Here is a 12,847-nt window from a genome sequence, read left to right on the forward strand (position 1 = left end):
CATCGGGTATTAACTCTGCTTGTGGTATTTTCTGTTTGGCAATGGTTAATAAAGTGCCATGTATTGTCAACTTGAAATACAAATTAAAAAGTGAGAAATAAAATTTGGGGCAATTTGGTGTAGGGTGGCCAAATTTTGTTTGACTACTTTTAAAAGATTGTCATAGATTTGAAGATATGAAATCCTCATGAAAAGATATTTTAAAATCCTCATTAAAAACTGAGGGCAGCTGTGGAGGACACAGCTGTGCCTACCAGTTCCCCTACAAGGAAGCATGTGGTGCCCCAGCCACCAAAAGACAGCACCCAACTCTCAGTTCCTGTAGGGTTTGTTCAGCTGCCAAGAGCTTCCCAGTCCACGGGCTCGTCCTCCACGAGTGCCCACATTCAAGGGCCGATGGACGCAGTGGTATTACAACTTGGCTATTTCACCTGAACAGGGACAAGTCTTGAAGGGCCACAGATGCTCTAGTTTCCCCATGGACTTGGCTGAGGCTTTGTTGGCCTGTGCTACAGTTCCATCTTGCCCTCCCGATGCTGCATTCCTCCTTTCTTCTGTTAGTGATGATCCTTAATAAATACCCTGCATGCCAAACTCCATTTCAGTGTCTATTCAGGAAAATCCAGTCAACAAGCACTCTTGAGAATCTCCCTGAGGATCACTGAGGAGTAAGAAAACCTCTTTCGTAGCCCGGATTCTTCTTGCAAGGGTCTAGTCTCCGATTTCAGCTTCCAGTTGTATACTCTCACCAGTACTTGAAATCAACGGGTCCAAAGCTGACACATAACCCATCTCTTGGGCATGTGCCTCAGAGAAACTTGTGGATTCCCCCCCGCCCCATTTTATAATCTATTTAATGGCACTACCATTGTATTCCCACAGGATCCAAACTTGAGAGGTAATGTTTATTCCTCACACATCTTGCTCTGTACAGTCTATTATTCATGCTTCTTAACACAGGAAGAACTTTACTCACTTCTCCAGGGATTCACTCCCTTCTAAACAAGGGATGCTGTTGAAATTACAATGGAAACGTTCACTTTGCTCTTGGGATATCTGTTCCCTTCAGTAGTTTTCACTTTCCTTTCTCTTCAATTCCGTAAACTTTAAAACACACAACAATTTTTTCTTGTAAAGGATATGTATGCAAAATTCCAACCCACAATCATCTACTTATTTTGGAATGCAATATGTTGGCTCCCCTATCAAATACAAGAATGATGCTTCGAGAGGATGGCAGCAAGTGCCAAGGCCTTCACTTTTCCTCCTGCAATTAAGATTAGTGCAGCAGTTGGGGCGCCTGGGTGGCGCAGTCGGTTAAGCGTCCGACTTCAGCCAGGTCACGATCTCGCAGTCTGTGAGTTCGAGCCCCGCGTCAGGCTCTGGGCTGATGGCTCAGAGCCTGGAGCCTGTTTCCGATTCTGTGTCTCCCTCTCTCTCTGCCCCTCCCCCGTTCATGCTCTGTCTCTCTCTGTCCCAAAAATAAATAAACGTTGAAAAAAAAAAAAAAAGATTAGTGCAGCAGTCATTAAAATTTTTTTTTATTTTGTTTAAAATAAAATAACAAAATACAATTTTCTTTTCTTCTTTATCTTTTATATTGGTCTAAAGACTAAAGAAAACCAAATCTTGATAAATGCCAAAATGATAATTTTGTAATACACGGACTAAAAACGTGTGAATGTTACAGTTTAGAAGTCTATGAAAACATACATACTTTTTAAAGTAGTCAACTCATTGAAAGATACTGATATTTAAAATGGAAGGTTGTGTTGTCAGTTGAAAATGAGAACCTGAGATGTTTGTGAGGGAGAAATTGTCAGGAAAGCAGTAGAACATTTCCTGCCCGTGGGTGCAATCTTGAGGATTTGTGATGGCCATGACGAACCCAACAACCATCACCACAGCACCGACAGGAAGCATGACACAGGCCATAATCTTATCTGAGTGTGTCCTTGGTTCTTCAGAGAGTTTCAGATAGCATGCTGATGGAATGATAAAAATTAGTGGAGCTGCACAGAGCACACCCTGCATATTGAAAACAAGAAATAACAATATGTTACTGAACGGAACATTCCTTAGACAGGTTTTAAAAAACATTTACAAAATGTATTTGTCATTGTACATATTAAAACTTTAATAGGTTTATTTGAATCAAACAAAGGAAAGAAAAATAATCCAAGGGAGACTTAGGAATAGGTTTTCCCCTTTCTGATAATATATTTACAAATGAGAATAGTAAAATAACATAATAGTATATCAGACTAAGAAAAACATGATCAGAAAATAATAATTTTGAAAATAAAGCAGATGGCAAGGTCAATTTCTGGCAAACTCTTGAAACATCCCATGTTTTCAGTCACATCATATTTCCTTATACTCATTATCTCAAATTACTGAGTACCTACTATGCTGTTCAAGTATGAGAGGTCTATTTGTCATTTGTGTACAAGAGGGGACTATTGGGAAGTGTGTAGGGGATATTATCTCTCCTCTCTTTTCATTGTGTATGAAAGTAGGTGCCCCTTGGAATAAAAAAAGATAACTATCACCCGAGGGCACTTAACATGAAATAACATTTCTAAATTCTCTTTCAAGTAAAACCAAACACGTTAATTACTCTAGAAAATTGACAGAACTAAATGACTATGACTCATTCACCCTCCCCCACATTAGCTTATGGGTAAGTCCAACCTGAGGGGGCATGTCAGATTGAAAATTATGGGCAGTAGTGTTGTCTATTATAAAAATACCAAGAGTTATTGACTTAAAAGAAAAGATACTTTCCCCTTGAGGCTAAATATGCACTAGACACTAACACATGAAATAATGTTAAAATTTAATGCATTTTAGGCACTATAGAGATTTTAAATTATATTAAATGTGAATTATATAGTAAACAAAATATAACACATATTACTAAGATATAACAAATATAATTACACAACAAATGATACTCTCTTTAAAATTTTTTTTTAACATTTATTTATTTTTGAGAGAGACAGAACATGAGTGGGGGAGGGGCAGAGAGAGAGGGAGACACAGAATCCGAAGCAGGCTCCAGGCTCTGAGCTGTTAGCACAGAGCCCCAGGTGGGGCTTGAACCCACAAACCGTGAGATCATGACCTGAGCTGAAGTCAGATGCCTAACCGACTGAGCCACCCAGGCGCACCACAAATGACATTCTCTTAAGCCATAAAACACAACTTTTAAAAACACACTCAATAGCAAATATGATATTGGTTTAGAATTAAAAGCAAGCTTTCCTTAAAATATGTTTTGCTATATTTGAAACAGTTATAATGGAAATTTGTAAATATACAGAAAAGTAGAAAGAATAGTATAATGAAACCCTATACACCTATCACCTATGGTTTGACACATGATTTTAGCAGATTTTCTCCAGGGAAAAATCACAGAAAACTGATTTTGAAGCTGGATGATGTAAAAACAGATTATACCTTAAAACAGTTTTAGAAGAAATATTTTCTCAATATTATCATTTACTAAAATTACTATTATACTAAGTACCATCCTCATACCAGAAATATTACGACTATGATTCCAAAACTATAACTTTTTTTTATTTTTTACAAAAACAAGTGCAGAGAAATGAAATGAGACTATTCAGGCAGTATCTAAAAATTTGGAGATTAAGAGGGACCACACTTCATGGAAAATACGTCTACAGTCAGAGATAAAGAATGAGAAAAGAGCGCCAAATTGTATTCTTTTTCTTTTCTAATGTTTATATATTTATTCAGAGGGAGAGAGAGAGAGAGAGACTGAGCATGAGCTGTGGAGGGGCAAAGGGAGAGGGAGAGAGAGAATCCCAAGCAGGTTCCACACTCAGCACAGAGCCCAAGGCAGGGCTCGATCTCACAAACCATGAGATCATGACCTGAGCCGAAAGCAAGAGTTGGATGCATAACCAACTGAGCCACCCAGGCGCACCCCACCCCCTGACCCCACATTGTATTCTAATCCAAAATATAAGGACATTGTAATTTTGTCATTCATAGAACCTGCATAAAAATAAGTACCTACCAAGGTACACAGATATAAAGAATTAGTTTGCATTTGGCAAGAATTGAATGGATTATGGATTCCCCAGGCTGTATCATAACACTTGAAACTGACAATGTTTTTAAGTTATGAAAAATACTGTAGAACCCAGTCTGTGTTTATGATAATTATTACCCTTTGGTTTCTTTGAAAAAAAATTGAAAACAATGAAAAAGTAATTAAGATATAAATATATGTATGTGGGTGTGGGGATGTGTATATGTACAGAGTCTCTTCTCTTTACAGGAACAAACGGGGAATGCCAATTCATCTGGAACTTCAGAGTGTTGAGAGTAGTATCAGGATGAAAACCGCCACCAGCTGCTGCTAAGAAGCTGTCATCAGTCAGCATTTTGGGACTCTTCCAAACCTAACTTGCTGGGCAGTCCAAAGCAATGGGTGTTCTGTTTATGTTATAATTCTTAAGAGTTGAGAAAGTAGCAATTAGTGGGAAAACTATATAGCTGATGTTTGTACTGGAAGAAGTCCAGTTGGGTATCTTGTCTAGATAACAGTTACTTTCTTAATATTTGAAAGCTCAGTCTTGCTAGAGGTTGTTGTTAGGACCCAAGACCATCAGAATTACAGAGTGGTTCCACCTGCTCTATTCCCTGTAAATTCGTCCAGCTTCTTTGATCAATTTAATATAGCCTTGTGTGAGATATACACCACTGGATTTGGAATAATTTTTGGAACTGCTTGACAGGATGTAAATATCATAACTGTTCGTTAAGGGAGAATAAGAGGCACCTAGATGGCTCAGTTGGTTAAGTGTCCGACTCTTGATTTTGACTCGGGTTGTGATCTCACGGTTAGTGAGTTTGAGCCCCATGTTGGGCTCTGCGCCGATAGCATAGAGCCTGCTTGGGATTCTGTCTGTCTCTCTTCAAGGGACAATAAAATACAGCCTTATTTATAAAGGCAGGGCAGCACTATCCTTTGATAATGACACAACTGACGCCAGGGCATTCTGGAGTTTGCTAAAGAAAATGACAGAAGGTGTTGATGATTTTCACTGGCAATTCAAATTGGAAAAGTATCTAAGTTTTCCTACCAAAATAGAAACCTCTCAAATGATGCAAGAAAGCTGAAAACTAAACAAAAGAATGCTTATACGTCTTCTGAATTTCTACTTCATAATCAATTTGGACTCATGAAATGTATTCCTATACCTTAAAGAGAAATTCTCTCTAGCTCAGGAGGTCTTTGGCAGCTCCGACTATGCCTTGCTCACCCTGATGACTGTATCTCTCCACGTTGGCTCTCACTGGGTAATTGGCTTGCTTGCTTCCTTCTACTTTAAGCTGTACACAATGCTTGTTGGGCTGGTTACTCTGGCCACAGGCCCCAGCTGCTTCATCTTTTCTCTTTGTACTGCTGCAAGTAGAAACCCATAGGGCCCAATTACTGCAGATACCTCTTTTCTCTAATAGCAACATCAGTGCCAAGAAGCTGGATTTTTATTACCAAGAATGGGACTTATATTTATTTTATTTGCTTCTAAAATGAATCCTTTAAAATTGAGGGTGCATTTCCTTTGGAAAATACGTCATTATTGTCTACTGCCATAAAAACAATGTAATAAAAGGGAAGCTAAGCTCTAAATAGGGTTTTGCTTTTTATTAAATAACTAATATAACCCCAAATAATTTATCCTCTATTATTTTAGTTACAGTAACAGCATTTCCCTAAATTTGCAAACCGAAGGTTTGATTCTATTACATTATCTATCAGTGAAGATCATTAGTCTACTTAGTGATGATTCAGAAGCCACAGTAGAATTCTTAAAGTACAATTATTAACTAAGATAAAAGATATTAGTGAAACATCAATTTAGATGAAAACTTTCAGTCCCATTTTATTTCATCTGGTATTTATTTTAGCCCATTATTAAAGTCTAACCATATACATATATTATGGATTACTCTTAACCTCACTTATAGGTAAATTCAGTGCATCGATTTTTAACTTAAAAAATGGATAGAGTGGGGTGCCTGGGTGGCTCAGTCGGTTGAGCGTATGACTTCGGCTCAGGTCATGATCTCACAGATAGTGGGTTCGAGCCCCGCATCGGGCTCTGAGCTGTCAGCACAGAGCCCAGAGCCTGCTTCAGATTCTGTCTCTCCCTCTCTCTCTGCCCTTCCCCTGCTCATACTCTGTGTGTGTCTCTCTCTAAAATATAAATAAACATTTAAATTTTTTTTTAAAAAATTTAAAAAAAGTGGACAGAGAAATGAACTTATTGATTTTACGTAATTTAAAGGAAATTTTTTTAAAAATGTGGACTACAGAGTCTGAAAGCCTGTGTTCAAATTTAGATTCTGCACTTACAACTAGTGTGAACTATTAAAAAATTTTTTTTTCATGTTTATTTTTTGAGAGAGAGAGAGAGAGACAGAGCATGAGCAGAGGAGGGGCAGAGAGAGAGAGGGAGACACAGAATCCGAAGCAGGCTCCAGGCTCCAAGCTGTCGGCACAGATCCCGATGCGGAGCTCGAACTCATGGACTGCGAGATCATGACCTGAGCCAAAGTCAGACGCCTAACTGACTGAGCCATCCAGGCGCCTCTGAACTATTTAATTACTCTATTTAATCACTCTGTGCCTCAGTTTCTTCATCTGTAAAACTAATACAGATCAAGGAAGATAATGCATGCAAAACACTTTGTACGGAGTAAATAATCAGTACATATTAGCTCATACTGTCATTCGGAAGTGGAACACAGCATACTTGAGGTACTTCCAAAGTGTTGCATGGTCCAGCCTACATTAGTTATTGAGAGAAATAACACTTCATCTGGCTCTATTAAACATGACAGATGTCCACACAGAAGGGAGTTGAGTAAAGACCTGCACATGTTCTGCATGCCAAAAGACTTCTGTCGATTGAAAAAACATATGCTCAGGTGATCTGTAAAAGAATGGAGATCCTCAATTTTATTACATTCTCACAAAATGATTTATTTTTTTTTTGCCCATCTCAGCTTTTCTTTTTTAAAATTTTTATTTAAATTTCAGTTAGTTAACAGAGTGTGATATTAGTTTCAGGTATACAATATAGTGATTCAACACTTCCATACATCACAGGTGATCATTACAGTAAGTGCCCTCCTTAATCTCCATAACCTATTTAATTCAATTCCCTGCCCTCCTCCCCTATGGTGACCATCAGTGTGTTCTCTATAGTTAAGTCTGTTTCTTGGTTTGTCTCCCTCTTTTTTCCTCTTTGCTTGTTTTGTTTCTTAAATTCCACATATGAGTGAAATCAGATGGTATTTGTCTTTCTCTGACTTATTTCACTTAGCATTCTACTCTGTAGCTGCATCCATGTCATTGCTAATGGCAAGATTTCATTCTTTTTTATGGATACATAATATTCCATTGTATATGCATATCATATCTTCTTTATCCATTCATCAGTCGATGGACACTTGGGCTGTTTACATAATTTGGCTATTGTAGATAATGCTGCTATAAACATTGGGGTGCATGAATCCCTTTGAATTAGTGTTTTTATATTCTTTAGGTAAATACCTAGTAGTGTAATTGCTGGATCATAGGGTAGTTGTATTTTTTATGTTTTGAGGAACCTCCATATTATTTTCTAGAGTGGCTGCACCAGTTTCCACCAACAGTGCAAGAGGGTTACCCTTTCTCCACATTCTCGCCAACACCTGCTGTTTCCTGTGTTGTTAATTTTAGCCATTCTGACAGGTGTGAGGTGGTATCTCCTTGTAGTTTTGATTTGTATTTTCCTGATGATGTGTGATGTTGAGCATCTTTTCAGGTGTCTGTTGGCCATCATTTATATGTCTTCTGCCCGTTTTTTAATAGTATTATTCATTTTTTTGGGTGTTGAGTTTTATAAGTTCTTTATATATGTTGGATATGAACCCTTTATCAGATACGCCATTTGCAAATATCTTCTCCCATTCTGTAGGCTGCCTTATAGTTCCATTGATTGTTCCCTTCGCTGTGCAGAAGCATTTTATTTTGACATAGTCCCAATAGTTTATTTTTGCTTTTGTTTCCCTTGCCTCAGGAGACATATTTAGAAAGAAGTTGCTATGGGAAATATCAAATAGGTTACTACCTGTGTTCTCCTCTAGGATTTTTATGGTTTCAACTCTCCCATTTAGGTCTTTAATCCAATATGAACTTATTTTTTTGTTTGGTGTGTGGTCCACCAAGAAAGTGGTCCAGTTTCATTCTTCTGCATGTTGCTGTCCAGTTTTCCCAACAGCATTGGTTGAAGAGACTGTCTTTTTCCCATTGGATATTCTTTCCTGATTTGTCAAAATTAATTGACCATATAGTTGTGGGTTCATTTCTTTAAAACTAGTGTAATTGTCTTGGGTTTAGTACATCATAACAGACAACTTAGCACTCTGCTTTAATTGTCTTTTTATGAACAACTATATGACCAGGTTTTTAAAAAGCTAAAGATCTAGAATCATGCTTTAAATCTGTAAAACGTTTTCTAAAACCAGCTCAGATATTGACCTTATAATAGACATTCACCCAATATTCTTCTCTGATTATTCTGCAATACTAGAATTCTGTCTTAACTGCAAATAATTTTCAACATAAGTACAATAGGTACTCTTTAATGTAATTAAATGCTTACAATTTTATTGTGCAAGTATCATGGAGATAAGCAATTAACAGAAAGTTATGGTCAAATTTACAAAAATAGATCATTACTAAAAAATCAATAATGTTTATATGCTTGCTTAACTTAAAGGGAACAGTTAGGCTATCAACATGTACTAAGTGATCAGGCAGTTGATAAACATATTTTTCATACCAAAATCCTACAATATTAAAAAAGCCCACACACAACCAAATATGAATTCAAATGAGACATCTAACAAAGTAAGAAATAACAGACTTGGGGGTCATTATGTTGATCATATCCTCAGCACAGATGAAAGATTAATGTCACTGTCAATACCATCATTTTTTGGTAACACTTAGTATCCTGGTGCTATGCTGATGAATACCCCTTATGTTCAGGAACGATTGTAGAAATAGTTCCTGATCTGTGATCCCAAGGGGCAATAGCCCATGCAGTAACTTGAGCACTGTGTTCTTAGTACTATGCCATATACTGTGGAGGATGGATGAAATAGCTAAGTATCATTCTTGTCTTCAAAGAACTTACTCTCTGGTAGGGAAGGCAAGCTTACAGACAGTTTAAACAACACACGATACATGATAACAATACACAAATCAAGTTAGTGCATTAAGGTAGTAGTCATCCACTTACATAGATCATAGATCAAGGTTGGAACATAAAATGATTTTGAATGAACCTAATAGTCTTTGGTTTATGCAAAATTGGGAAGTAGGTGAAAGTTACCTTTAATATTTGTGTATCTCTCCTATGAGCTTTCTTTCCATTGCTGGTGGGATAGATCATTCCCCAGGATCCTGTGGTTTTGAGAAGCTGCCTACTCCCTACTTTTCATATATTCTGCTATAAGAACATCCCCAGTAGTGTATTACTAACTGAATCCTCCACTGCTTTTGTCTGGAACTTCAAATCCAAATGGCATTTGGAGGGAACAGTGTCTTGCACAGACAATAATGCCTTCATCTATCCCTCAGCTCTCAATAGAGTGAGTAAATAATGACTTGGGATTCCATCTGTACAAGTCTGCCCTCCTTGTGGTGCATAATTAATAGAGGCCAAGTGGTGGGATTCTGAGCAGAAATTCCATAAGGATTGTAGAAGAGGAAGATTAATGACTCTAAAGTGGTAGATCCATTTCTATTCACTTCACATCAGGTGGCATCATTGTCCCAGCTCCACAAAGTAGAACCAAGGAGTCATTCTTGATGTGTCCTTCTATCCCTCTTTGTCACCAAATCCTGTCAATCTTTTCTTATAAATGTTTTCTGGGAATCCATCTACTTTCATTTCTCTTCTTCATGACTTATATAGTAGCTGAACTTTTCATGTTTAATTGTGAGATTGTATGCTCCGTGAAAGCATGGATCCTTTCTGATTTCCTCCCATCACTGTATTTCAATTATATAGGAATAATATATATTTGATCAAAAAATACATGAATTAGAAGTTGCACTAGCTCTTAAATCTTTGTGATATTTGGATGGAAATGAAAGGAAAATAATAATTATAGGAAAGAATATATATAAGACAAAGGATGAAAGAAAGAATTAATATGGCTTATTCAGAGGCCCAAAATAAGATTGACTAGAGCTAAGGGTAGATTTGGGGAAGTAAATGGTAAATAACTTTCCACAGAAGGCATGGGGTCAGATTATAGAGGCAACAGAATTTATGCCTGCTCTGGTAGGAAAGTAGACATTTTTAAGCATTATTATGATACACTGGAAGCAGAACTTAAATATGTGCTAGTTGAGGCAAAAAACCAGTATTAATTCAGATGTGGTATCACAAGCACCTAGATTTGGGAGATGGCAGTACAGATTACAAGGGAAAGGTCTAGAGAAGGAAAAAAAAATATGTTAAAGAAAAAGAACTTGGGCTGTGGTAAGTGAATGTGGGGTATAACTCTTCATTCACACATATTTAATGAATCTCTCTAGACCTACTCTTACTTAACAAGGGAACTTCCAGATCCACGTAATATATAGTTATTTTTAGTAATATTTTTTAAATGTGTATTTATTTTTGTGTGTGAGAGAGAGAGGATGCGAGAGAGCAAGCAAGGGGTAGAGAGTGAGCAGGAGAGAGAGAATCCCAAGCAGGCTCTGAATTTTCAGTGCAGAGCTCGATGTGGGGCTCAAACTCACAAACTATGAGATCATGACCTGAACCAAAGTCGGATGCTCAACTGACTGAGCCACCCAGGCCCCCTGGTAATGTTTATTTATTACAGAAAATTAAATATGAGGGGCGCGTGGGTGGCTCAGTGGGTTAAGCATCTGATTTGTGATATTGGCTCAGGTCATGATCTCACTGCCATGGGATTGAGCCCTGTGTCAGGCTCCGTGTGGAGACTGCTTGGGATTCTCTCTCTCTCTCTCTCTCTCTCTCTCTCTCTCTCTCTCTTTCTCTCTGTCTCTGCCCCACTCGTTCTCTCTCCCTCCCTCTCTCTAAGTAAATAAATAGACATTTAAAAAAAAGAAAATAAAATATGAAAAAGTGCTCCAAACCAGGGTGTCTCAACCTCAGCACAACTGACACTTTGGATTGGGTAATTCTTTATGATGGGGGCTGTCCTGTGCATTGTGGAGTCTTTGGCAGCATCCCTAGACCTTGCCCAATAGATGCCAGTGGTACCCACATACCCAACTGTGACAACCAAAAATGTTTGCTGGGTAAGGAAAAATTTCCCCCACTGGAGAAGCACGGCTCTTAAAGTATATAGTCCTATAGGGGTGCATGGATGGCTCAATCGGTTAAGCATCTGATTCTTGATTTCAGCTCAGGTTGTGATTTCATGGTTTATGAGTTCAAGCCCCACATCAGGCTCTGTGCTGGCAGCATGGAGCCTCCTAGGGATTCTCTCTCTCCCTCTTTCTCTGCCCCTTCCCCACTCTCTCCCTCTGAAAATAAAAAAAAAAAAATCAGTAAATGTTTAAAAAAGTATATAGTTCTATAAAGTAGACAATATCATCACTCTAATATTTATTATAACATAATGAACACATTTTCATTCCATTTCAGAAAGTGCAACCTTTGTTAAGGAAAACAGAACCTTTGTTAAATGTAAACACTCTTTTTAAAGAGATTTTTATTTTTAGGATAGAAGGTGTAAATTTTAATTGTACTTACATTGAGCTCTAAAACTATTCCAAGGCAATCAATCAGCAATGACACAAGCATGGCTATGGTAATGATAACCACGGTTACAATAATGTGGAAGACCAATGAAAGATTCCCACCAAAAAACACATTGGCAACTACCTGCCAAATAAACACATTATTTAGAGAGGGATTCTCAGAGGCATGGAGGACTTATTAAGTAAGTATATCATATTATAGCATTTAGGACTATATAAAACACTACCAGTAAGGCAATCAGTCAGATCTTAAGCCATATGAACATCCTATATTTCTGAAGTACTTGCACACATATGCATACACATTTCAACAACAAATATTCTTTGTTGAATTATTATATAGGCAGTAGGTTATCTTACAGCCTCAGAACATGGTATAATAATGTATGAAAAAAACCTATTTCTTAAGTGTAAGAATGATGTTGGGAAGTTACCTTAAAAAGTATGAGTTCAATAAGGCTGCCACTAATAGCAACTACAGATGCTATTTAGATTATTTGAATGAAAGTAGATTGTAGAGACTCAACCCATCTAAAAAAGCAAATAGTGATCAATTTATGACTGGATAAAATAATCAAATAGAATTTAGAACAGAAAGAGCTTTAGTTACTTAGATCCATCTTTCTTAGAGAGTAATTGGCTCTACAGCAATTCTGAAATATGCCTGTCTGACCTTGGCTTGAGATAGGGTTTGAAACACGGGTAGGATTTAGAGCAGAATTACAGACTGAGGCAACAATGTGAAAAGAGCAAAAGAGGTAAGAAGAACAGGAAAGATACCTATGGGAGACAAGGAGGAGACAGTCTGAACAGGGTTGACTCTGTGCAAGGGAACCTCTGAGACAAGAGTTGAAAATGGTAGAAGGTCAGATGCTAGAAATTCTTTTTGTTTAAATTTTTTTAAATGTTTATTTGTTTTTGAGACAGAGAGAGAGACAGAGCATGAGCGGAGGAAGGGGAGAGAGAGAGAAGGAGACACAGAACCTGAAGCAGGCTCCAGGCTCT

The 12,847-nt window shown here is 37.6% G+C and overlaps 1 protein-coding gene across 1 annotated transcript in view; it reads right to left on the reverse strand.

Moving 5' to 3' along the window:
* Positions 1-1,646: 1,646 nt before the first annotated feature.
* SLC38A11 (solute carrier family 38 member 11) overlaps positions 1,647-12,847 on the reverse strand; it is a 55,746-nt gene continuing 44,545 nt past the window's right edge. The window contains exons 11-12 of the mRNA XM_030324554.1: positions 11,835-11,966; positions 1,647-2,028 (exon numbers count right to left, since the gene is read on the reverse strand). Coding sequence (XP_030180414.1) covers positions 1,735-2,028; positions 11,835-11,966 — 426 coding nt within the window. The 3' untranslated portion in view covers positions 1,647-1,734. The remainder of the gene's footprint in view (positions 2,029-11,834; positions 11,967-12,847) is intronic.

The sequence above is a fragment of the Lynx canadensis genome, chromosome C1, assembly GCF_007474595.2.
Source record: "Lynx canadensis isolate LIC74 chromosome C1, mLynCan4.pri.v2, whole genome shotgun sequence".
Lineage (NCBI taxonomy): Eukaryota > Metazoa > Chordata > Mammalia > Carnivora > Felidae > Lynx > Lynx canadensis.